A 24751-nucleotide genomic window follows, 5' to 3' on the forward strand; every position below is an offset into this window, starting at 1 on the left:
TTATTAAAGTCAGGTTGGGACCATTAACCAAAATGTATCAAATCCTTTCAAACAGAAAATAATACATGTATGTTCATTGTGGCTACAGTTCTACTTTTGTGTTATAGCCGAAATAGCTCAGTTGGGAGAGCGTTAGACTGAAGATCTAAAGGTCCCTGGTTCGATCCCGGGTTTCGGCATTTTCTTTGCTTTTATCCTTCAGAAGTAGTTCTTGGCTTTTGTTTTTTTTTTTTAGATTAGATTCAACTTTATTGTCATTGTGCAGAGTACAAGTACAAAGACAACGAAATGCAGTATTTATGTGAAGGTTTCGTATTATACAATTATTCTACAAACTACTGTGTATATGATTTTGAAACAACCAACACATTGCCAGAAGCAATTATGTAGTCTTTAATGGGTAGGTTATATAATATAATTAGACATTTTCTAATATTTAACCTTGTGGTAAAGGAAAACAATGTAACTATAAAGCTCATTTCATCTCTCATTTGTAAGTCAATTTAGATTAGGGCTGCACAAATATGACAAAAAAATTTACTATTATTTCTGTTGATTTGTAATTATATGATTATTAATTTTGATTAACAGAATTTACAACAAAATACTTATTTTGTGTGGGGTAAATGCAAGCCATATTCTTTATGCAGGCTACACTTCTAAAAACAACCTGGGAAATGTGTTCATTAATCACTTGATTGCTGTTATAAACTCATCTTTTTCAGGACACGGTATTTGAAAGATTATTTAGTAAAAATCCAAATAACTTTACAGGTCTTTATTGAAAAGTGTTTAAACAATGTTTGCCGTGCTTGTTCAATGATCCATAAACAATTAATGAACATGCACCTGTGGAATGGTCTTTAAGACACTAACAGCTTACAGACGGTAGGCAATTATGATTGGTCACAGTAATGAAAACTTAAGACACTAAAGAGACCTTTCTACAGACTCTGAAAAACACCTAGGCATGCTGTATGGAGGCTTGAGGACTGCAGATGTGGCCAGGGCAATAAATTGCAATGTCCGTGCTGTGAGACGCCTAAGACAGCAATACAGGGAGACAGGCAGGACAGCTGATCGTCCTCACAGTGTCAGACCACGTGTAAAAACACCTGCACAGGATCGGTACATCTGAATATGACACCTGCAGGACAGGTACAGGATGGCAACAACAACTGCCTGAGTTACACCAGGAATGCATAATCCCTCCATCAGTGCTCAGACTGTCCACAATAGGCTGAGAGAGGCTGGACTGAGGGCTTGTAGGCCTGTTGTAAGGCAGGTCCATACCAGACATCACCGGCAACAACGTCGCCTATGAGCACAAACCCACCTTCACTGGACCAGACAGGACTGGCAAAAAGTGCTCTTCTCTGACGAGTCACAGTTTTGTCTCACCAGGGGTGATAGTCGTATTTGCGTTTATCGTCGAAGGAATGAGCGTTACACCGAGGTCTGTACTCTGGTGCGGGATCGATGTGGAGGGTCCGTCATGGTCTGGGGCGGTGTGTAACAGCATCATAGGACTGAGCTTGTTGTCATTTCAGGCAATCTCAATGCTGTGCGTTACAGGTAAGACATCCTCCTCCCTCATGTGGTACCCAATTCCTGCAGACTCATCCTGACATGATCCTCCAGCGTGACAATGCCACCAGCCATACTGCTCATTCTGTGTGTCAAGACAGGAATGTCAGTGTTCTGCCATGGCCAGCGAAGAGGCCGGATCTCAACGTCTGGGACCTGTTGGATCGGAGGGTGAGGGCTAGGGCCATTCCCCCCAGAAATGTCTGGGAACTTGCAAGTGACTTGGTGGGATAGTGGGGTAACATCTCACATCAAGAACTGGCAAAGTTCTTGATGCAGCCCATGAGGAGGAGATGCACTGCAGTACTTAATGCAGCTGGTGGTCACACCAGATACTGTTACTTTTGTTACCCTCCCCTCTTTGTTCAGGGACACATTATTCCACTTCTGTTAGTCACATATCTGTGAAACTTGTTCAGTGTATGTCTTATTTGTTTAATTTTTTTTATGTTCATATAATTATTTACACGTTATGTTTGCTGAAAATAAAAGCAGCTGAAAGTGAGAAGACGTTTCTTTAAAAAATATATATATATAAGTTTGTCATTCCTCACTAATGGGCCTGTGTACTCAATGGACATATCTATGATTGTCTTCAGTTTATGTCAAAATCAGGCTTGAGGGTTTAGTTGGACCAATGGCACTTGCAAGTAAAGAAATTACAACAGAAATATTATTTTTGTACTTTAAATTTTTTTATGTTCTGTAATAGTAGATTTTGCTGACCTCGTCTTACAAAAATGATCATGGAAGTCCCCACATGGCATTTAAGATTAAGTTATTATATGCCTATTTTTTTTATTCAAATGTATTGTTATATTGGTGAATTTAACAATTAAAAAATGTTTAACATATAGGCCTATTTATATTTATGATTGAATATTATTCATCCACTTTAGTGAAAAATTGTAAACATGCCAGGTGTATTTTTAAGGAATAGTATTTTTAAGAATAGCAATTCTCACATCATTCACTCACCATTATGCCATCTCAAACTCACATGACTTTCTTTTTTCTGTGGAATACAATACTATATCCACAGTAAAACAAGTCCCATATTGACATAACCCAAAAGGCTGCTCATCAAGGAAGAAGCCACTGAATAGATTAAAATTAGTTATAGATTAGATTAGTTATAACCATGTTTATGAATTATATTGGTTTTTACTGCAGTGCTCTGTCTGTTACTCAATCTCAATTGGCTGTAGTTGGAAAAAGTTATCTTATAAAGCCTGAAATCCCTTATGGCTTTGCAAATAAAATTGGGGTTGCTACAGAGTTCTTCTGAGATATGAGTTAAGAGAATAGGGCTGCATGATTTTGACAAAAATCAATATTGTTGCTTATTGCTCTTGAGATTGTAATCTGATTATTAATGTGAATTAATAGAAGTGTAATTAAATACTTTTTAACTTCCTGCCATATTCCTACTTCACACTTCAGTTTTGAATAAATTGCTGTACCCAGAAATTTAGCAAACACAATAATATTACAGCTCTACCATTATAATCACTGAGGTTGTCACTCACTGCAGGTTTACAGTATTTTAGCCCTTCAGTTTAGAGTGAGCTCACTGATCTCTGGACAAAAAGGGAGAAACTTCCTCAACTAATTATCAAACTGCATTCAAAGTGAAGCAGAGGAGTGAAGATAGACATAGAGGGATTGTTAGTAACCGCCTTGAAGAGGCTTTATTGTAGAGTACAAATAAAATGAGGATTGAAGTATTTTTCAGTGATATGAGGTGAAGTGGATCCTACATTTAATTAACAAAATCTAAAATGGAATAATTTGATATTGAAATAGTACACAACAAAAACAAGTAAATATGAAGCAACCCAGCTGGGGCAGTATTTTGAATATTTAATTTCAACCCAATTAGAGTCACATTTCGGTACGAATATTCGCCATAAACATTACACTTATTTTCTTCCATCAATAAGTACTGTACAATTACAAAATGTAATTTAAAAAAAGTAGATTCTCTTCACATAATTTAGATATTATTAAAAATTGTATACAGTAGTTAAGTTCTTTCCTTTCCTATGTCCCTGGCCTAGTTTCTTTTAGATTTCCCTTTCAGGACTGCTTTATCTAACATGCATTGACTGGAAGATAGCTGACACCATGAATCCACTATAAGACAGAAAGGAATGACAATCCACAAAATATTCATGAAAACAAAGTAGAACCAGAAGTAGATGGGGTGCCCATACTCGCTGTGAATGTATCCATCTCTATGCTCAGTGAAGAAGTAGAGGACTGCACCATACAGCTGACCTGTAAGTAATGTTTTAGGTTAGAACAAACAGATTTTCCTTCAAAGTTGATTGATTCTCATATATAATACGAGTGACACATCTCTTACCGAGAGATACGATGAGCTGCAAGACAAATCTGTAAGGACGATTATACAGGAAGGCCACAACAATCCATATGCTGAAGGGACCCCACAGACAAGCAGTCACTGTCTCCATGCAAACAGTGAAATTATCCGCGCTGAAGCAGATACCATAAAAGTAGGTTAGACACAATGCAAAAACTAATATTTAAACATATGACAATCATGTGTATAACTTACATGGCATATCTGCTGTCTCCTTTGCAATATTCCTTCCCTACAAAGGAAAAAAAAAAAAGTATGCACTTTAAAGGGATATGTGACAGGGCGAAGGGCGGGGCCGGGTGGTGATTTTACACACCTGGTCCCTTATCAGGCTAATTAAGCCTCTGAGAGGGATAAAGGCCAACTGCAGATGGTGGTGCGATAGAGAGAGAGAACGTTTACGGGCAGCTGTCCAACATGTGTGTTTGTGTCTTCTGTTTTAAGTTTTTCATTAAAATATTATTAATATTGTCAGGCCGCTTCTTGGCTTTTCCTTTACAATGTTCCCTTTACACTGGTGCCGAAGACTCGGGAAGGAGGAGGGATATGCCGTAGTGGATCCACCGCTACCATCCACCCCAACAGAGCAGCCGTGGCAGTCTTCCGCGGGACGGAGGAGCTCGGCTGCCTGAAAGCAGAGGAATTGGTTGCCGACCGTGTGGGGAGAAGGGGCTCCTAGCCAACCACCTGGAAAGGTCAGGTGTGTGTTTGTGTCTTTTTGGTTCAGTTTACCATTAAACAATGATTTATATTGTCAAGCCGGTTCTCGCTGCCTCCTTTCCCTTATATCCCTTTACAGGATAGGTTTACCCAAAAATGAAAATTCTTTCATCATTTACTCACAGTCATGCCATCCCAGACATGTAGGACAAAGATTTTTAAAAGAATAGTTCACCTCTGTTGGTCCTCACAAGGCCAGTGAATGGTGACCAGAACTTAGAAGCACCAAAAGTCAGTTTAAAAGTAATCTATAAGACTCCAGTAGTTATTTCGATATCTTCTGAAATTATATGATAGGTGTGGTTGAAAAACAGACCAATATTTAAGTCCTTTTTAATTCAAGTGTGGAAGTGATTATCTGGTTGGGGCTGGTCAAAGGTGGAGATTTATAGTAAAAAAAACATAAATATTGATCTGTTTCTCATCACACCAGTCATATTGCTTCAGAATATATGGATTTAACTACTGGATTACTTTTATGCCTCATTTATGTCATTTTTTTTTAACCCTCTGAGTTCTGGTCACCATTCACTTTTTTGTGTTCTGCAGAAGAAAGAAAGTCATATACATCTGGGATGTCATATTAGGGTAGGGCTGCAACTAACGATTATTTTGATAATCGTCTAATCTAATGATTATTAAAACAGTTATACAACTATTCTGCGATTATTGCAACAATGAATCATTAGCTCTTAACCTTTTATGCCTTGACTTAAAAGGTTGTATTAAACGTGCTTACTAACAATAAAGAGGACAGAATCTCCTTTTTAAAATAACCTCTAAATGACATTCACTGAATTAAAGGAAAAATAATATTATTCTGAAGTTTAATTCAGTAAAGAAATTCACTGCAAAACTAATTTTGTTATCAAGTGTTTTTGTCTTGTTTTCTGTTTAAAAATGTCTAAAAATCCTTAAAAGAAGATATATAGATTACTTGAGAAGCAACATATAAGATATTTAGACTTGCATTAAGAGAATATATCTTAAATATACGTGTATTTTGTATATAAGTAGTGTTTGTTTATACTTCTGCCAGTGTAGTAAAAACAAAATATACTTATATTCAAGATACATTCGCTAAAAACAATTCTCTGGTAAATGTATCTTGTTTTAAGGATTTTTAGATATTTTTAAATAATAAATATTATATCAACATTCTCAGATATAAAATTTTTCTTCTGCAATATATTTCCTAAAGTAAATGTACGTAAGGATTTTTAGATATTTATATTGACAAACAAAACAAAAAAGACATCTAAAATGTTGATTTTTTAATTTTTTTTTGCATTGTATAATGGACTAGGATACACGCTCTCACATTTTTGGTCACTTCTATTCAACTTTAACTCACAAAAAACAAACTCCCTCTTCTTAATAGAGCTTGAATTGCTGATTTTCTTCAAGATAACATACACATGGTGACTCAGGGCCAGCCTGTCCTACAGGTGATACAAACGGCCACCTAGGGCCCCGACATGCCTGAGGGGCCCCACAAACACATGCAAAATGAATGAACAAGTCATAAAATTAAAAAACATTGACTTTTATTTTAAAATTCTCCGCAGTCCGTTGGTCTCTGCAATGCGCATGAAATTGATTATTTAACTAACAAATCACAATGATGATGAAAACTAAAAACAACATATGAAGTATAAAATGTGCTCTGAATAATCACAAAAAGACAAATAACTTAGTTACAACCAATAAAATAACAGCAGAATATCTAAAAGTACAGCGAAGCAGTACACTCTAATATGAATAATTTATTCATAAAGCAAATCATTGCTGAATAATGTGAACACCTGGCAGAAACACAGGAAAAAAAGTTATGAAAAATAATGCTTTGTGGCTATTTGAGTCTTTGAGGCTTATTTAGTGTAAATGATAGCAGATAAAGTGCTTGACAAATAATTAGGGCTTTTCACATTTTCTCAACAAATGAACATATGCGCAATTAATCTGGAAATATCCAAACCATCCTATCTGCAAAGTTCTCTGCTCTCTAAGAGATATGTGTTTAATCTTTACATTTGTTTACAAATATATATTTTGAGGTGATGTGTTTATAGGCCCTATAAACACAAATTATTCATAATTAACCCCCCGCCCCCATTTTATTCACTTTTGCATACATTCTGGCCAACTTTTTGTTTTCATTGATTTTGTTGCTCTAAATAAACATTTACACAGTGATTTGGGTAATTGAAATTGAATTTCAAGCATTGTCGACAGTGTCATATACTATTAAAATTATCTAAAACTAAAACAGCATTTTCTTATTTTTGTTACTTTGATGGGTAACACTTATAGTAGCATTTGTTAACATTACTTAACTACATTAGTTAACACGAACTAACTTAATAATCTTGGTTAATGTTCATTTATATACTAGTCAATTTTTAACATTAAAATTGTAAAAGTTAACATTAGTTTATACAATATGAACTAACATGAACAAACAAAGAACAATTGCATTTTTATAAATTGACATTACCCAAGATTAATAAACGCTGGAAAATTTTATTATACATAGTTTTTTTTTGGAATGCCCAATTCACTGTGTACTCTAAGTCCTTGTGGTGGTGTAGTGACTCGCCTTAATCTGGATGGCGAATCTCAGTTTCCTCCACGTCTAAAACGTCAATCTGAGCATCTTATCACGTGGCTTGTTGATCATGTTACCGCAGTGACGTAGCGCATGTGGAGGCACCATTCTCCGCGGCATCCACGCACTACTCACCACACACCCCACTGAGAGTGAGAGCAAGACATTATAGGGACCACGAGGAGGTAACCCCATGTGACTCTACCCTCCCTAGCAACCGGGCCAATTTGGTTGCTTTGGAGACCTGGCTGGAGTCACTCAGCACACCCTGGATTCGAACTCATGACTGCAGGGGAGGTAGTCAGCATCAATACTCACTGAGCTACACAGGCCCATGTATTATATACATTGTTAATGATACCTAATGCAAACCTTATTATACAATTTTATCCAGTAATTATCATACTTGCAGTTATAAGAGCTCATTTTACTATAAAAACATACTGGATGTTTCAGAACTCAAAACTTCCTCATTCCTCCCACAAAAGAGTATTTGCTGAAGCAAGCTGCCAAAACAACTCGCTTTCCACTTCCTCCACATTGTCATACTTTGGTAGACATTTGCATATGACCGCCTCCACAACAACACAATAGGTGTGTCCAACTTGAACCACATCTTGATTTATCAATCGGCGAGATTTGACAGTTGCAGTTGGGGGAGGAGTTGAAAAGAGAGCCATCAAGCCAGACACTTTGCGCTTCCTTTCACGAGCAAAACCTACTTCAGTCACGGCAGATTGCGCAATGTTTGCTTTCTTTTAAACAGACAAAGTCGAACTCCAATGATTGGCAGATGATGACATGCTTGAATTTAACAAAATAACCAGAAAATGTATTCATTTGAAAAGGTTATGTGCTGGTTAATACAGTGCCTGCTGGTGTACAAGTAGAAAGTCCAATAAAAGCTTATATTATTTTAATACTAATAAAGGAGTCAGTATTTTGAATCATGTTGAATGTTTTTTTTTATGAAGAAACATGATATTACTATGATAAACATAATATAAAATTATATAAACCCGATGTACTGTCATAAAAACACAGATTTGTGAGTTTTTGCCACACAAGAGGTAAACACCTTGGTATTGGCATACTACCATGCTATTATTTCTGCCATAGACTGACAAAGTAGAAGTAGTAAGAGTAGTATGTGAAGTATGCAGTTGCACACGCAGCCCACAAAACACACGTCACCTTTGTCACGCTATAAGTCTGGCCAAACGTGAATAAGCTGTGTCGATATTCAGAGCTTGTGCAGCTCTTCTGGAGCAGCTGCAGCGGCTGCACCAGACGGCTGCTCTCGAATCGCTCTCACTGAACTTTGATGGCATACGCCATGGTGACAGCGCTGGGACAAAATTTAACTGACATGCAACTGCGTCCATTCGCCAATCGGTATGCACAGCACTGCATGATCTCGAACACACCTTTTTACGACAACTTCACCTTATTATTTTTGTTGCCCCGCCCATCAGTGGTGAGCAGTGAGAAGACAAGAGCATGTCAGTAAAGAGCAGAGAGCCAATCATAACAGTAGACATTTCCTGTCAAGTCTTAAAGGAGAAGCAGCACCAAAACAGACCATTTCCAGCAGAGCGTCAGAATGAGAGTGGAAAATGATCATGTTTTTGTGCAACAAAACTATTAATATTAGAAGAAGTGAACCTCCAGGAACATATTAAAATAATAAAAAGGCATGTTATGACCACTTTAAGGGTACACTATCAAACAATAATGTTGAAACTTCCTAACAATTGACTGTGTCAAAGTGCATAGAGAAAATAGACTTTGAACATCACTCACAGAGTTGAGACAGGAAACTCTGGTCTTCGGGAATGATGGTGTAGTATAAAGAGAACCATCCCTCTATTACTCCATGGATGAAGCCACACACAGTGAACCAGCACAGTGCTAACCTTCTCCCTCCACTAAGCCTGCTCCCAGATACCTTCCGCCCAGTCAGTAACCAGGTGGCAAGCAGCAGTATCCCGGACACAGAGAACAGGAATATGAGAATCTCTGACATTGAACGGTTATTTGCAACATAGTTTGGAATAGATAGGTTGCGTGGCCAATATGGATGATTTATAGTTTCTGCTTGCTTCTGCATCTGGAAAAGTTAATGAAAAGAGCATATTTAGAGACAAATTTTGAAACTTGTTGCAACATGAAAATTACTATATATTTAGTTACGATTTCCAAATGACACACAAAACATTTTTTAAGCCTATTTTTATTTTAAGCCTACGTTATTTCATATAAAAATTTCAGTAAATAATTGTGTCATATTTAACAAAAAGTAAATTAACAAAACATAAAATGTTAAGGCTTATTTTATACAAGATTACACAATTTAATTTGATGGAATTTTGTTAAGAAATTGAAATACACAAATCTTAAAAATAGGCTAACTTATTATAATTATAATTTTGTGTGTGTGTGCAGTTAACTAAGTCATATCATATATGCAGCAACAAAACGGTTTCTCAAATTGTCACTTTAATCTAATTGATCAAATTGTTTCACAACACAGCCGATATTTACTTACTTTGTGATGAGTTCTGAAATATCCTGCAAATGCAATGCGTTTGAAGGTTGCTAATTAAAGCCTGTTAATTGTTTCAAGAATACAACTGGAGCAGGAAATATCTGAAGCATCAGACACTGGAATGAACAATGTCAATATCAGCTGCTCTAAGAAAATTATACTACATAATTGCAGAAACATCGCGCCACCGAGTCACATCCTACCGTAGGTTCACGTGCTTAGCACTACCCAATCATTATTACGCTCTGCATGCGTAGCAACCCCACGTGACAGTTTTACCGCTTACAGTTGGACGATCGCCTCGGAACATACATATCGTCACATGTGATTGCGAAATGTGTATATACAGTAGGTTAAGCTACATCAGGCTACTCATGGCAAATTTGTGCAGTTAAACACGTTTCTATCTTTTTTATTACTTCATAATTATACAAACTTCCAAAGTGAGCAAAAACATTTGCCTCCATGCCGTGATAGGGAGTTATCCCTGCCGTGACCCGGATTCGAACCGGGGTTGCTGCGGCCACAACGCAGAGTACTAACCACTATACGATCACGGCAAGCTACTGGAGGTGATGGAAACGTGTGGTAGAAATGAGGTATCATAGGTATGACTGTTTATATAATCAGCGTTATGATCCAGTATTTTCAAAATTATAATTTGACAAAACGTGAGTATATTAACTTTCATTATGCGCTCTTAAGTTTATTATAGTTTTTTTTGTTTACTTTATTATTGTTTCATTATCAAGTATCAGATTCAACACGACATGTTCTGTTGTCAGGGTAGTTTGAGAAAATAAAATAAAGTGGATTTTTTCCTCCCATCGTCTGTTACAGATGGATATAATACTACACTGTGAACAAAAACGAGATGAAATCTAGTACAAAATATTAAAGCTATGTACGACTTATTAAAGCTATGTACTGTCTACGTTGTTTACATCTCCCATATGGTCTAGCGGTTAGGATTCCTGGTTTTCACCCAGGCGGCCCGGGTTCGACTCCCGGTATGGGAAGCGCATGTTTTTTTTTGCCTTGTATTTTTTGCTTTGATGATGAGTAGTGACTTATGATGTCTTTCAGAAACGTTTCAAGAGGCTGTTCTTGAAAAACGGCACGTTAGAACACAAACCTATGCAACATTTTTAATTTGCTTATGAGACATTCAGAATGTTCATGACATACAAAATTAGCCACACCGTAAATCCGTTTTAACAACATAATTCAAACGTTAAATGTGTGCGTGCATAATGACATAGTCGTAATTACAATAACAAATACATTCTGCATTCACAGAATGGATAACTCGAAATTTATACGTAGCAAATAATTAGCGGTCGTATTCACGTGATCTGTTTGTCACATGACCAGTGAATTTCTGACGACTGGGCATCCTATCCAAACAGTTCTTCGGAAAAAATATTCATGCTATTCAAAAGTCGTACAGCAGAAATGCGCCTTGATCAACAACTTCGTTTGGATGAGCAGTTGTTGCTTTTCATGGACCAGCTCGAGGCTTTGGAGGAGAAACGAGATAAGCTCAATTCACTTATAGAAGAGGTGAAACACACAATTACCTTTGGTTGTGATTCACATAGGGCATGAAAGCGTATTTGTTAATAAGTCTCACATACAGCATATTAATGTAAAAATATTCTACATACTGTTGAATTGTGTTACACAGGTTTGGTTTTCTATTGCCAAGGCACGTTACTCGATGGGAAATAAGCAAGTATCCGCTCTCCTGTACGCTAGTGAGATGGAACCGCTTGTAAATGTTCATGCCAGGTTTGTAAGTCATATGCAATTAAATACCATTTACGTGTGTTTGAGGATTGCTGATTTATTTATATTCATGTTTTGCCTCGATAACAGCTTGTTGGAGAGTGGGAAAGTTGAGTTTAAATGTGAGAGAAGTGAAAATAATACAGAAGAGCTGAAAAATAACATGATAGAAGACATTGGAGCAAAAGAGGGAGGTATGACTGACTTGGTGTAGTTGTGAAACTGGATTCTGTTGTCTTGACTGTTGTTTACATTTTCGTTCTAATAGTAAAAATATACATGCATGCAATGACCTATGTATTATCTACTTAAAATAGTGTTATATGTTTGACCAGTTTTTCATGTTTCAGGTCTTCGGAGGTGAATAAATGCCAAACAAAAAATGCCAAAGGACAGTGCAGAGGAAGATGCCTCAAATGAGCAACAGGAGACAGACCCTCAAGGAAAAACAAAGTTTGAGTCGTCCACACCAGAGCACAGAGATCCTTTAAAGTGGTTTGGCATCCTTGTACCACAAAATCTTAAACAGGCTCAAGCTGCCTTTAAAGAGGGTAAATATTGCTTTCTTCTGCTATAGTGAAATCCCCCTGTATAAAAGCAAAGCATACTGATGTGATGAGCTATGATGCACATTGTATGTGTGGCTTTAATTAGAGCATTGAATCTGAATCTGTTATGTTTAGTTTTATTTTTCTATCTTATGTCAAATTTTTGTCATCGTTTTGGTACTATATTCACAAGTAAGCGGTACGTTTTAAAAACTTTTTTTTACAAAACAGCAACTCTAGAAGTGTTACCAATTTAACCGTGTCACCCCTTTCCCCCCAGTCATCTCTCTCTCAACAGAGATTGCGTCCCTACAAAGTGCAATACTGGCTACAAGAAAAGAAATGCAGGCCCAAATAAAGGAGAAACAACAGAAGATTGAGAAGACTCAACGAGAAATGATAAAGGAATAAAAGTGACCTTATTCATTAATTAATTAATTTCTTCTATTAAATCTTAATGTATTTATTTGTACCATAAAGTGGGCCATCATTCCATCTTCCCAGAATAAACATATCTGTTGATTGTTAAATAACTTATTTGGAAATAAATGTGTTCCTGTATTTGATCTTTTGTTGTCTGACCCTTGTTTTCTTTTGATTATTATTTTGTAAAGTGACCTTGAGTCTAAGAAAAGTGCTGTATAAACAAAACATATTTTTTTAATTAAATGCCAAATTACCATAATGTAATATTAACCTATAAAAAACAATGCCGTTTTCCTAATACAAAATACAGTTGATTGATGAGCTGTATCGTCATTTTGACTATTTGCTATTGTGAAATCTGAGCATGTACAATTGATTTTAAACTAATACTTCGTTTTACAATGAGTTAAAAGATAGATTTGAATTGTTGTCCTTACAGTATTTTTATGACTATCTCTGTGTGGTTGAAAATAATCTAAACCTTAATGTGAATACCCCTCCAGTCATATTTGGAGGTGCATGTCAGTAAGCTATCTCAAAATATAGTAGGAAATATATCTTAGTGTGTGCTTTTCCATAAAATACAACAGCAACAAAAATAAGATTCTTCTTCAGATTCTTCTACAATGTAAAGGTACCAAGCATCCTCAGATCCAGTCATTTCTGTTACAGAGCCATGTTTTGTTTAAATGTAAACAAAGTCTAGTCAAACTAATTTTACATGAGTACAATGAGGCGATGTTTATTAATCAATAATAAAATCGTGGAAGCAATTTTAAGTCTAACATACTTTCAAAACAGATAATAAACACAAACCAGACAAAGAAAAACTTTGATGCATGTAAAACAAAAATGTGCACGAGCAATGTGAATGAGGCGCGTTCTCGCCTTTGTATTTATTTTAGCTACAGCCAGATTACAGTTAATTAGCAGGCTACTTAACATGAAATCGCACACATCATTGCTAAAATATACTTGACCACTCTTTGTAAAACGAGTAATACAAAGAGCACTTTTCTTTATCGTGCTAATAGGTTAGCCTACGTTTATCACATTGTAAATATATGTTCATGAATAAAAAAAACAACAAAACACAAAAACAGGAGAGAAGGGTAAATAAATAAATAAATAAACGCCGTCTACTTCCTGGTGCTCAAAAGCTGCTAGCGGATAGGGTAATGTTTACAGTCGGAGCTCATACTGGGACCAGCATATCGCATATCGTTTGTGGGTTTACGCAGGTTTGACGGACGTGAGGCGTTTTTATGTGTTTTGATGGGATTTATATCCAAGAAAGTATTTTGACATGATGACCGGACGATGGAATCAATGTCAGCTCAGGTGAACACGTTATCTCGGTCAGATAACTATCCTGTTATCGCCATAGAGACAGTGCTATAAGGATCCCAAAAGCAAGACTGAGATTTTGGAGAACAAAGGGGAGCATCAAATTGTTTTCGTTTTAGAGTAGTATTCTCACGCTTTGTTGCATCTGACGTGGAAGATTTGAAAATCACTGATGGCGTCAAAATCTAGGGTCTCCATTCTGGATTACTTCAATATAGTCTGTGAGGGGGATAATGGCAAGATTGAGTCAAACTGCAAAGCTTGTGGCACACGGATTCAGGCTAAAAGGACAGTTACTTCTAACTTTGTTACACATTTAAAGGTAAGGGTTAATTTTCTGAGCTGAATGAGAGCCAATCAAAACCTAAAATGTGTTTTGTATCTAATTTAATAGCATGATGCAGTAACAAATGTGTTTACCTATCAGTAATATTCTTTTATTTGTTTTAATATTTTCTTAAAATGTATGTGTTTTAACTGCAGTATTATCACTTGAACAATTAGGTTCTGTTCATATTCTATACTTTTTGTTCTTACATTTATTATAAATCCTATATCTGTATTTCATCAGTATAACTATTGCATTTCACATTCATAGCGCAAACACCAGGCCATGTATGATGAATTTGTGAGGAAGAAAGATGTGAAAAGGGAGGCGATGCAGATGTGTGCTGGCCCTGCAGGTGGCCGAGTGATCTCTCAAAATGTTGCTGGGATGAGCAAGTTTGACTACAGCGACCCTAGGCAATCCCTCATCTCGGAAGCCATTGCCAAAATGATAATCCGAGACCTGCAGCCAGCGCAGATTGTGGAATATGAAGGCTTCCGGGAGTTACTTCAACTCCTGGAACCCCGATATATTCCAGTACCATGCCATTATATACAACAGCAGCTTCTGCCAGCCTATGTTTCTCAAGTGCAGCTAGCTGCCAAACAGGCTCTAAAAGGGGCAGAATCCTGCAGTGTGACCCTTGACCTGTGGACAAGCAGCACTGTAGGTGCTGGGTATCTTGGAGTGACTTGCCATTTCATAAATGCAGACTGGCATATTAGATCAGCTCTTTTGGCATGTTTGCCTCTTGCAGACCACAGTAACTCCCAGCAAATGCTCACAGAGTTTAATGAGATCTCAGAATCCCATGACATCTCTGGAAAAGTGTTCAGAGTTGTTGCTGACCCGTTGCCTTCTGAAGACAGATCTGCCTTTCATCTGCCTGGGTTCCATCTCATTGGGAACGGTGAGGATGAGGAAGAAGATAGTAGCGATGAAGAGACTGGCGCAGGAGGAGATAAGGAAGGTATTGGTGGCAACGAGAACTACAAGTCTTTAGGTCAGTGTCTTGGTCGAAGTAGGATAGACTGCTTTGCTCGATTACTGGCTCAATGTGTTAGGGAAGGAGTTTGTGCTTCCCCTCAGATATCAGTTCCTCTAAGCAAAGCAGCCTGTCTATACAACTATATAATTGCTACAGTGGCTCCTGAAAAACTTGTCCAAGTGTTTGGCTCTAGTAGTGCCCCTACAAGCGGTCAGGGATCTTCAGACAAGAACTGGAATGCTCAGTTAAAAATAATGCGTCAGATGATGGAATCGATGGATTTCCTCGAAGACATTGTGGACAGAAATGACATAGTCCTCGGTAACTTAGAAAAAGCTGTGCTGCGGGAGCTAGTTGAGATTTTGGAGCCTTTCGAAGAGGCTTCAGACATGGTCCAGGGAGACAAGCATGTCTCCATCAGCTTAGCCCTGCCTTGTGTATTAGGTCTGCGCAAGCATCTGGCAGAGGTCATAACTCACCAGTGCTCAGGGATTGTGATGGGATTGTCTCAAGCTCTGGACCGCAGGCTTGCCGGCATTCTTAAGGACCCTCTCTGTGTAACAGCGACTACGCTGGATCCACAGTTCAAGCTCTCCTGGAGCAGTGACACTGACTGGCACAAACAGGTACTGCTGGAAGAGGTTGGAAAGCATACTCAGACTTTGAGTGCACTAGAACATCATTCAGAGGCCCAGCCATCTCCATCCAAACGCTGCAAGCTTTTCTCATTCATTAAGCAGAGGCCAACCACTCAAGCCAAGACTGTGGAGCAGGAGCTGTCTGCATATCTTCACGAAGAGCCAACAGATGAGGATCCATTACAATACTGGAAACGCAAGTCCATAGATTTCCCCTTGCTCTCACAAGTGGCTAAGAAAGTTTTTACTGTGCCAGCAACAACCACAGCAGTGGATAAGATTTTCAACCTGATTAGCAAGACACTCAGTCCAGAGCAATGTCGACTTCTGCCAAAAAACTTGGACACTCTGATTTATTTAAAAGCTAACTATAGGATACTTTGGTCCTAGCTGCAAAGAAAGATTTATAGCGATTATCTTCTTTCTTTTTTACTAATATCAAACTAAACACCTCAAATCCAAATGGGGATTGTGCCTGATATATATCTGTCAGAACAAATAGAATGAAAAAGTAACAAAATACATATTGTCAACAAATTACTAGATAATAGTTTGATTCTAGAATGGACTAGGCTGCATTATCTAACTATTATGGGTAACACTTTTTTTTATAATAACTTTTATTAATAAGTTAAAAAACATGTAATGTTACAGATCACTAGTTCATGTAAATTAAAATATATATGAAAATATGATATATTAATAAACATTATAAAGTGTTACCCTATTAAAGCTGAGGTATGTAATTTCTGTGCCACCAAACGGAATTGCAAAAATAAACATTGTTTTCATAACAGCTTCGTCTTCTGTTAATCAAACAAACAGATAGTCCCGCCCCAGCTCACGCCATTTGTCAAGTCAATGGATACGTTTACATGCACCCTCATAATGTGATTATAATGCGATTAAGGCAATACTGCCATTAAACTGTTGCTCATGTAATCAGAATATTGTGATTATGATATTGCAATTATGCTAATAATCAGAGTAATGATAATCACAGTAAGATATGTGGAATACTCTTATTTTAATCACTTTATACTGGCATGTAAACACTATAATTGCATTTTATCCACTATGACCAAAGTGCGCCTGCATCAGTACTGCAGATGGATGATGTTATGCTCAAGCACAGGTTCAAAAACATCACAAAACAGAAGAAGCTGCACATCTCGGCTTCAAGCGACACAGCAGTTTCTGGCACATTTTTACAGCAGTGGTGCTCCCCAACTGCAGCCCCACAGCAAAAGAAAACATTTTCATGAGTTGTGAATGTCCGTTCGCAGTCTAAATTGAATGTTGGTGAGATTAAAAAAAATATCGCCAAAAATAAAAAAAGCCAAGTATGATTTTGTCCTTGCAGGCGGAACAGAACATCATCCATCCTGCGTATTCCAATTCAAACAAGTGACTCTTATAAACTGATTCTTTTTAGTGTCTCAAAACAGACAGCACATCCAGTGTAGTTGAAAATTACTCTTATTAACCGGTTGTTTTAATAATCATTAAAAAAGACTGACTATTTTTCCAAATTTGCGTCAAGATTTTTTGTAATATTATATAAAAAAATAAAAAGTATTATAACATCACATTTCTCAGTGAATAATATGAGGAGGATTGGCAAGTAGCATGAAAACTGTATTGAAGAGGTTTGCCCAAATCATGTAAACATCTTAATCTTATTATTCCATATACTCTGATTATTGCAATAATCAGAGAATTGGTGTACATGTAAATGTAACCAATTATATTGTCGCTCTTAATACAGGTCGCTCAAAACAAACAGGTATTTTCATAGTGCCACAGAGATACAATGCTAATAGTTTTTAAGAAAATTAACATATGGATGGCTCAGCATATTAAGCTGGGATAGCAGAACATTTTTTAACATCGGAAAAGTTACATACTTCAGCTTTAACTGCCTTTGTTACAGATTTCTTGTGTACTCGTAAGACACAAACATTATGTTCTGTCAATTAATTGTTTGCCCCAATATAATGCTACTTAAACACAACAGAATCATATGAGTGCAGTGTACAATGCTGTATATCCCTTATTAATGGTTAAATATTTACATATGAACTCTCATTCGCTATCAGCATGTTATTTAACTCTGAAAAACATGGATTCTTGCAACCAAATGCTTTCTCAAAACACATGTTAGAAAAGAATAGCAATTTTCAAATAAACATTATTAAACGTTTGGTTAAAGGTAGCTTTGTAAACATTGAAGAGATAAGTTGGTCAAATAGCTACAATATGTCTAACAAGCTTTTTGTGTAGATTCTTTGTGTACAAAACCTGCCTGCTAGAAAGCTGCAGGCAGGTCCTGTAATTGAAAATAATTACATTTCAGGCCTGTGGGGAATTGGAGAAAGCTAATGGTGGACTGCAGTCTCTCCCAGCTTACAGGGCTGAATGGAGAGAAATGAAGCCTGCTGGATATGTTGGTGTGAGACTTTTAGTTTTTGTATGAAAAAGGTTGACATTTCCATTTCAGTAAAAGAAAAAAAAAAGTGTTCGTTACCAAACCTTAAATTTTGTCCTGTGTCGTGGCTATGAAATGATGGGTTATGCAGTTTATCCTAGAAGAGGTAGGCAATTTCACTGTTTGTATATTACAGTAATTCCACCAATCAATATTAGTGTGTATGCATTAATAGTTATAGTGTGCACATGTGCCAGGTTGTGCATCTTAACAGCAGAATTTAAATGTGCCTGTATTCTGATCGTGTGGTGAAACAATTGCAAAAAGGACATTCAATCAATAAACTCAATCTCAAGCAGATTTATGTGTAAGGTGGGGTGGGCAATGCAACAATGAATATTCTTGTGTGTGTGTGTGTGTGCACGAGGGGTGGCAATCGTAATTTAAATTTCCTTTTCAGAATACAGTATTATGCGACTTTGTATTTGGAATTTAATTTTCTATTTATGCACGCTTGATATACAACATCTGCCAAATGTCAAATGGAAAAGAAAAATCCATTTGACATTTTATTTTCAAGATCCTAGCGGGAATGGACCAGCCATATTGAAACAGCAATAGCAATGCCTCTGCTTGCTATTTCATTTCCTAATTTCCACGCTCCCTCCCTGCCAAACCTCCAATGCCTGCAGTTGCAATCTCTATGCCAACAACCGATGCCTGTCAGTCAGATGCCGTGGATGTGATGTTTAGGTAGGGGGTGCGTTTGTGTGAGAAAAAAATGGTTAATTACTTCCAGTGCCAAATAAGTAACACAATTAGTCTGAAATGAAATTTTAAGTCAATTTTACCAGGAATATGCCTTCATACACAAGTAATTCATTTCTGAGACTGCAATGTGCAATCAGGGCATTATCATTATAACTAAACTGGATTAGCCATCTATACAGCCATCTATCAATATTGCTTTCTGTCAGAAGAGGGCAGATACAGTTGTATTAAACACAATGTTTTGAATCATACATGGCCTCAGCTGCTCACACTCTGATCTATATTTAAACAATTCATAACATTAGCATTGCTGCTAGCTTTTTAAGGCCTGATACCTAGTGTTTTTAGAATGTGCTCTATATTCATACAACAGTAATAGATCTTATATATATGCATCTTAAAATAACTACCCTGGTCATTTTACCTACTTGTTATTGTTAGTAACCCTTGTAAATTAGATAAACATGGCAACAGATTTGGGACTGTACAATACCAATGGTCTTTCCTTGGTTCCCATCTCTGGCAGAAGATCAATAACATGTTCAAAAGTCACAAGAGCACTAGTAAGACTACTAATCAAATTACACTATTTGATAACAGTGGCGTAACCAAGGTTGGGCCTGGGTCCACCAAATTAGGCCCATCCAAAATGTTAGAGATTATTCTTTGACTTCAATGATATATTTATAAAATAGTTTAAAAAAATGCATAAATTCTGATTTCTGATAGTGTGAAAGTACAGGTTGTGAGAGTTATGAATTATATTTCTTCAGGACTGGCCAGTACTATGCTAACCTTTAGATGGCCTTGATGCAAGGGCAGTAAGGTCTTGAACTGTTCCATGGCATTCACTATGTGAAGAGACTGACTCATTCTGAACTCTCTGCCAAACAACAGTTATTAATAAACTGCCTGTTGTCTCTGTTTGAACGGCAATAATATCCTGATCAAAACTAGAGGGAAATACCTTGATGAGTGTGCCATTATATGCCATTCACTGTCAATGTTCATAATTGGAAATTGAGCAAGAAGGAAATGGGTTGAAGAAATAGCTCACCCAAAAAGGACAATTCTGTCATCATTTACTCACCATCAAGTTTTTTCAAACCCATAAACACAAAAGGAGATGACAAGCAAAATGTTAATCTCAGTCACCATTCACTTGGGGCAATGACTTGTTTAAACAATGGCAAAAAAATTAACATATGAAAATACCCCCTCCTCATTAACCTTGGGCCTTTTTATAGCATGGAAAAAAGCTGTTCTTCACTTCCCCTCCCTCACACGTTCTCTGTCCAGCTCCTGTTTGTGACATCTTTATTGTCATCTTTTCTGACTTGGGAACATATTCAAGCTGCAATCTCTCTTGACTCGCATACTAAATCTCCCTCACACACTCACTGACAATCAGACCCAGTTCATCGCAACAACTCCGTCATGGCAGACAGAAAGGACAGCAGGACCCCCAGCAAAGGAGGTCTGATAAAAAAGAAAGAAAAGAAAGGGGAGAAAGCGGAACGCAAACCTGAGGAGAAAGAAAAGGACAAATTAAAGGAACAGAAGATGCCAAAGATGTCAGAGAAGACAGCAGAAAATCAGCAAAACAATGTTGATAAGCCTAAGGGAAATGGGGAGATAGCAGAGGGAGCCCAGGTTCCTGTCAAAGATGAGGAGTTTCAGCTGGAGCCTATTGAGCTACCTCCATTTGAGATCATTGTAGGGTAAGTCAAAGATCTCTCACTAATGCAAACTAGATCTCATGCTTTCAAATCAGTCCTCGAGAACGTAAATATCTTTATCTTTAAAATGTATGTTGTGTGACATATAGCTTACCATTTAAAAGAAAGGTAAGAGTATTGCGTCTAAACAAATACTTTTTGATAGTGACAATTTTTGATTCTGCATAAGCATTCACCTCTTGGTCATTGTATGATTTTATTTTTACAGAATTAAATGAACTTTTTTAACATATATATCCACCTCATTGCAAAATAATGTAAAAGAAAAACACCAGACATGTTAATAAATCAATTAAATCTTTAAAATAGAAAAGCGTTTTATCTGTGAGTATTCATCACTCCAAAAACAATTCTTGTTAATTCACTTTTGGCAGTTACATCTGAGTCTGTTTTTTCTATCAGTAGTAAACATCTTGATAATGGCAAAATTGTTTAAATTCTATTGTTTTGAATAGAGCCATTTTGTGAATAGCAGTTCTTTGGTGAGCTTAGACATGGACAGGACCAATCCAGGACATTGACCTTTCAATTTTAAGCCACTCCACTGTGATTATGCTCTGTTTTTATTCCAACCTTAGTGCTGGCATTTTGAATGCCATTTTTTAAGGATTTTTCTGTAGGCTACTGAGAACAATCATTTTTTTCTTCTGTCCTGTAATCATGTTTTTAATTTGGTGATGCAAATCTAACAGTACATGCACTAAGGCCCCCAATATCATTTTTTTTTTAGGTCTTATCAGACCATAGATTCCTCAAGCAAATTTCTGAATCTCTCATTTGATTTTGGACAAACTAAGATATTAAAATAATTTATTTAAACAAAGACCACCATGCAAGCTAAATTTGAAAAGTGAAGTATGGGTGCCAGGATTGCCCCATGCACAACTTCTCTTATTTCTGTAATTGAGGACTGTAACCCCTTTGGGGTTGTTGTAGGCCTCTTGGTGGCCACCCTTGTAGAAGCTCTTCTTGTCCAAACAATCTGTTTTAAAGAAAATGTATCCACTAATGTTTTTCATTTAACTTAATCTGATTATAGGAATATTCCATGTTCAATACAAGTTAAGCTCAACCGACAGCACGTGTGGCATAATGTTCACTAGCACAAAAAATTATTTCTACTCATCCCTCCTTTTCTTAAAAAAAAAGCACTTCCAATGGAAGTCAATGGGGGCCAATCTGTTATCGTTAAAATACTGTTTCAAAAGTATAGCCACAAAACATAAACACTATGCACTTTAACATGATTTTAGTGTGATAAAATCGGTTACAAACAATTTATGTAAAGTTATTTTCAATTTGACAACTTTGTTGCCCTGATGGCATAACACTGTAAACCCTTAAAGCCTAAAAAACAATTTATACACAACTTTAAACAGAAGAATTAATGTAAGTGCTTTTGTAAAATTATAAGCTTCACATTTCTGTCTTTAAACCCTCCAAAAATTACCTAGTGTTTCCATTCACTTCTATTGTTAGTGCCTCACTGTAACCTCGATTTTTGCTGCTGCTTCTTTATTTTATTAAGAAAGGGAAGGACACGTTTTTTTTGTGGTAATCAACATTATGCCACAAATGAAGTGGATTGAGCTTAACTTGTATTGACGCCGGAATATTTCTTTAATTATTATTACAGAGCACTTTGTGCTGTTGAGTGGCAAATTCTTTCATGTGCTAAAAGTCTAGGGGTATCATTTTCATAGGCATATCCCTCTTTATTCCTACAGAGACAGGATGAACCCCACCTTCTTTAAATTCCAATTTAAAAATGTGGAATATTCTTCAGGACGCAACAAGACCTTTCTGTGCTACCAGGTAGACATACAAGCAGGCACTACAGAGGCAGATGGCCTTCGTGGTTACATGGAGGATGAGCATTCAGGCTCACATGCTGAGGAGGCCTTTTTTCAACAAGTGCTGGCTTATTATGACAAGTCACTTTGCTACACAGTAACCTGGTACATATCATCGAGTCCTTGCGCAGCCTGTGCAGCTAAACTTGTAGAGATCTTGCGATCGCGCAAAACACTGCGCTTGAATATCCACTGTTCCCGTCTCTTCCAGTGGGAGGAACCGGAGATACAGGCTGGACTACAGGCACTAGTCAGAGTGGGGTGTAAGATACACATGATGAGACCTTTGGATTTTGCCTATGTTTGGTCTACTTTTGTTGAAAATGAAGAAGATAGCTTTACACCCTGGGAGGACTGCCAAGAAAGCTATGAATATTATGATGAAAGGCTGTGTGATATTCTAAAGTAGGGTAAGGAGTTGCTGCTGGCTATTGATAAATACTGTCTAATGCAGCATAACCTTTAAGGGAAATTAAGGAAATTAGAACTTGTAAACAAATGATTACAATCACAATGCCATTATTGCAGCGTCTTCTTCCTATGACATCACAGTTTGTTCTGTAAAATCACACGTTTTACTTTTTTGCTTGGATTTTAGACTTAAAATGATTTTAAAGTATTAGGAGGTGTGTCACAAATATATGGGAAAACCTATTTTTATTTTACTGTGGATAATTTTCTGCACATAACTGATGTGTCTAAAATTCAAGCATGCAACGTGCTATCATTATTCAAGTAATTCAGGAAAAATGTTGAGTATGTGTTCAGAACTGGACTTGATTTAGTTTATTTGCAACACAAATATTGTTTGCTCAATGATTGTGTTTAAATTTAGAAATTTTGTCTTTTTAAAACAACTTTAGAAAATATTCATCATGCTGAATAGTTAGATTAATTTGTATATTAATAAAATATGACTATTTCTTTGCATGGCCTAAAGATCCCAGTATGAATGGCTGGTGCTAGTCTCAGCTATTTCCGTGGTGTATTTAATATAATATAATTAAGATGGATTTATATAAGATTATTATCCATCCACCATCAACCGCTTATCCTGTGTACAGGGTCGCAGGGGGCTGGAGCCTATCCCAGCTAACATTAGGCGAAAGGCAGGGGACACCCTGGACAGGTCGCCAGTCCATCACAGGGCCACACATAGACAGACATACACTCACACTCACCTCCACATCTAGGGCAATTTTTTTTGGAGACACCAATTAACCTTGACACCTTCCTCCCACCATCCCTGCATGTCTTTTGGATGGTGGGAGGAAGCCGGAGTACCCAGAGAGAACCCACGCAGACACGGGGAGAACATGCAAACTCCACACAGAAAGGCCGGGGCAACCAGGGTTTGAACCCACAATCTTCTTGCTGTGAGGCAACAGTGCTAACCGCTGCACCACCATGCCGCCCTAAGATTATTATATGTTATTAATTTATAAATTGGTATTTACAAGATTAATAGTAATGACATTTACAAAATGTTTACAGTATTGTTTAATTAGTGATATTGTAATGAAATAAATACTAAAGTACAAAGTAGAATTTCATCAAACGGTTTCTTCATTCTGAGACTGAAACAATTCAAAGTATTTTTGGTATACTAATGTGGTGGAAAAAAAAATCCATACACTTCATGCAACAGGATATGCATAGGAAATTCTAACATAAGAAAAAACAACAGATTATTTTATTGGTCATATATTTTGTGTATACATCTAGGACAGTGTTTGAGCCCTTATTTAGAATCTTGAGCTTATACCTGCTCCCGAGAAGACTAAGGAACCCACTACATTTTACAGAAAAAGTGAAATTCCTTTGGAATAAAAAGTGCCCCTTTGACCATTCTTTAAGAATAATGAATGTGAATTTCGGACCTGCTATGGTCTAGATCATATACACAGTGATCTGTCTTCTGTAATAATGGAAGACAAGTTTTCCCACTTTAGTTTATCCAGTCCACAGCCAATCCTAAACAAGGAAATCAATGTAAAAGAAAGTTTCATCATAATTCTTTCTAAATTAGTAATTATCCAGCTATATTG

The 24751-nt window shown here is 36.9% G+C and overlaps 4 protein-coding genes and 3 non-coding genes across 8 annotated transcripts; 5 read left to right on the plus strand and 2 right to left on the minus strand.

Moving 5' to 3' along the window:
• The first annotated feature begins 106 nt into the window (after positions 1-106).
• On the plus strand, positions 107-179 carry trnaf-gaa (transfer RNA phenylalanine (anticodon GAA)). Its single transcript has one exon. It is a non-coding gene; the product is annotated as a tRNA-Phe (tRNA).
• Positions 180-3430: 3251 nt separating this feature from the next.
• ebp (EBP cholestenol delta-isomerase) lies at positions 3431-10051 on the minus strand. Its single transcript, XM_052105614.1, has 5 exons — positions 9850-10051; positions 9105-9411; positions 4169-4205; positions 3956-4086; positions 3431-3867 (listed from the first exon to the last, which is right to left on the minus strand). Exons 2-5 carry the CDS (start codon positions 9409-9411, stop codon positions 3644-3646), a joined length of 699 nt encoding a protein of 232 aa, XP_051961574.1. The 5' UTR covers positions 9850-10051; the 3' UTR covers positions 3431-3643.
• A 286-nt stretch (positions 10052-10337) lies between these two features.
• trnah-gug (transfer RNA histidin (anticodon GUG)) lies at positions 10338-10409 on the minus strand. The gene has a single exon. It is a non-coding gene; the product is annotated as a tRNA-His (tRNA).
• A 387-nt stretch (positions 10410-10796) lies between these two features.
• On the plus strand, positions 10797-10868 carry trnae-uuc (transfer RNA glutamic acid (anticodon UUC)). The gene has a single exon. It is a non-coding gene; the product is annotated as a tRNA-Glu (tRNA).
• A 348-nt stretch (positions 10869-11216) lies between these two features.
• LOC127628757 (coiled-coil domain-containing protein 115-like) lies at positions 11217-12683 on the plus strand. 2 transcript variants are annotated; one of them, XR_007968701.1, is made up of 5 exons: positions 11217-11412; positions 11537-11640; positions 11728-11831; positions 11988-12188; positions 12466-12683. XR_007968701.1 is itself a non-coding variant. In XM_052105619.1 (4 exons), the coding sequence occupies exons 1-4, from the start codon at positions 11278-11280 to the stop codon at positions 11999-12001; spliced, it is 357 nt and encodes a 118-aa protein (XP_051961579.1). In that variant the 5' UTR covers positions 11217-11277; the 3' UTR covers positions 12002-12683. The 2 variants fall into 2 exon arrangements, 1 of the variants encoding a protein (XP_051961579.1); XM_052105619.1 differs by having other exon boundaries at positions 11988-12683.
• A 1117-nt stretch (positions 12684-13800) lies between these two features.
• LOC127628745 (uncharacterized) lies at positions 13801-19137 on the plus strand. Its single transcript, XM_052105604.1, has 2 exons — positions 13801-14280; positions 14557-19137. The coding sequence occupies exons 1-2, from the start codon at positions 14131-14133 to the stop codon at positions 16300-16302; spliced, it is 1896 nt and encodes a 631-aa protein (XP_051961564.1). The 5' UTR covers positions 13801-14130; the 3' UTR covers positions 16303-19137.
• Positions 19138-19819: 682 nt separating this feature from the next.
• LOC127628751 (C->U-editing enzyme APOBEC-2-like) lies at positions 19820-24240 on the plus strand. Its single transcript, XM_052105611.1, has 2 exons — positions 19820-20832; positions 22578-24240. Exons 1-2 carry the CDS (start codon positions 20549-20551, stop codon positions 23110-23112), a joined length of 819 nt encoding a protein of 272 aa, XP_051961571.1. The 5' UTR covers positions 19820-20548; the 3' UTR covers positions 23113-24240.
• The last annotated feature ends 511 nt before the right edge of the window (positions 24241-24751 follow it).

Source organism: Xyrauchen texanus, chromosome 35 (assembly GCF_025860055.1).
Source record: "Xyrauchen texanus isolate HMW12.3.18 chromosome 35, RBS_HiC_50CHRs, whole genome shotgun sequence".
In the NCBI taxonomy this organism is placed as follows: domain Eukaryota; kingdom Metazoa; phylum Chordata; class Actinopteri; order Cypriniformes; family Catostomidae; genus Xyrauchen; species Xyrauchen texanus.

Excerpts from the sequence above, each read along its gene's own strand:
- LOC127628751 (XM_052105611.1), top strand. The coding sequence starts at position 20,549 with ATGGCAGACAGAAAGGACAGCAGGACCCCCAGCAAAGGAGGTCTGATA. Across the intron at positions 20,833-22,577 it reads CCATTTGAGATCATTGTAGG|AGACAGGATGAACCCCACCT; the intron begins GTAAGTCAAAGA and ends TTATTCCTACAG.
- LOC127628757 (XM_052105619.1), top strand. The coding sequence starts at position 11,278 with ATGCTATTCAAAAGTCGTACAGCAGAAATGCGCCTTGATCAACAACTT. Across the intron at positions 11,413-11,536 it reads TCAATTCACTTATAGAAGAG|GTTTGGTTTTCTATTGCCAA; the intron begins GTGAAACACACA and ends TGTGTTACACAG. Across the intron at positions 11,641-11,727 it reads CTTGTAAATGTTCATGCCAG|CTTGTTGGAGAGTGGGAAAG; the intron begins GTTTGTAAGTCA and ends CCTCGATAACAG.
- ebp (XM_052105614.1), bottom strand. The coding sequence starts at position 9,411 with ATGCAGAAGCAAGCAGAAACTATAAATCATCCATATTGGCCACGCAAC. Across the intron at positions 4,206-9,104 it reads GAGTTTCCTGTCTCAACTCT|GGAAGGAATATTGCAAAGGA; the intron begins GTGAGTGATGTT and ends TTTCCTTTGTAG. Across the intron at positions 3,868-3,955 it reads GCAGCTCATCGTATCTCTCG|GTCAGCTGTATGGTGCAGTC; the intron begins GTAAGAGATGTG and ends CATTACTTACAG.
- LOC127628745 (XM_052105604.1), top strand. The coding sequence starts at position 14,131 with ATGGCGTCAAAATCTAGGGTCTCCATTCTGGATTACTTCAATATAGTC. Across the intron at positions 14,281-14,556 it reads ACTTTGTTACACATTTAAAG|CGCAAACACCAGGCCATGTA; the intron begins GTAAGGGTTAAT and ends TCACATTCATAG.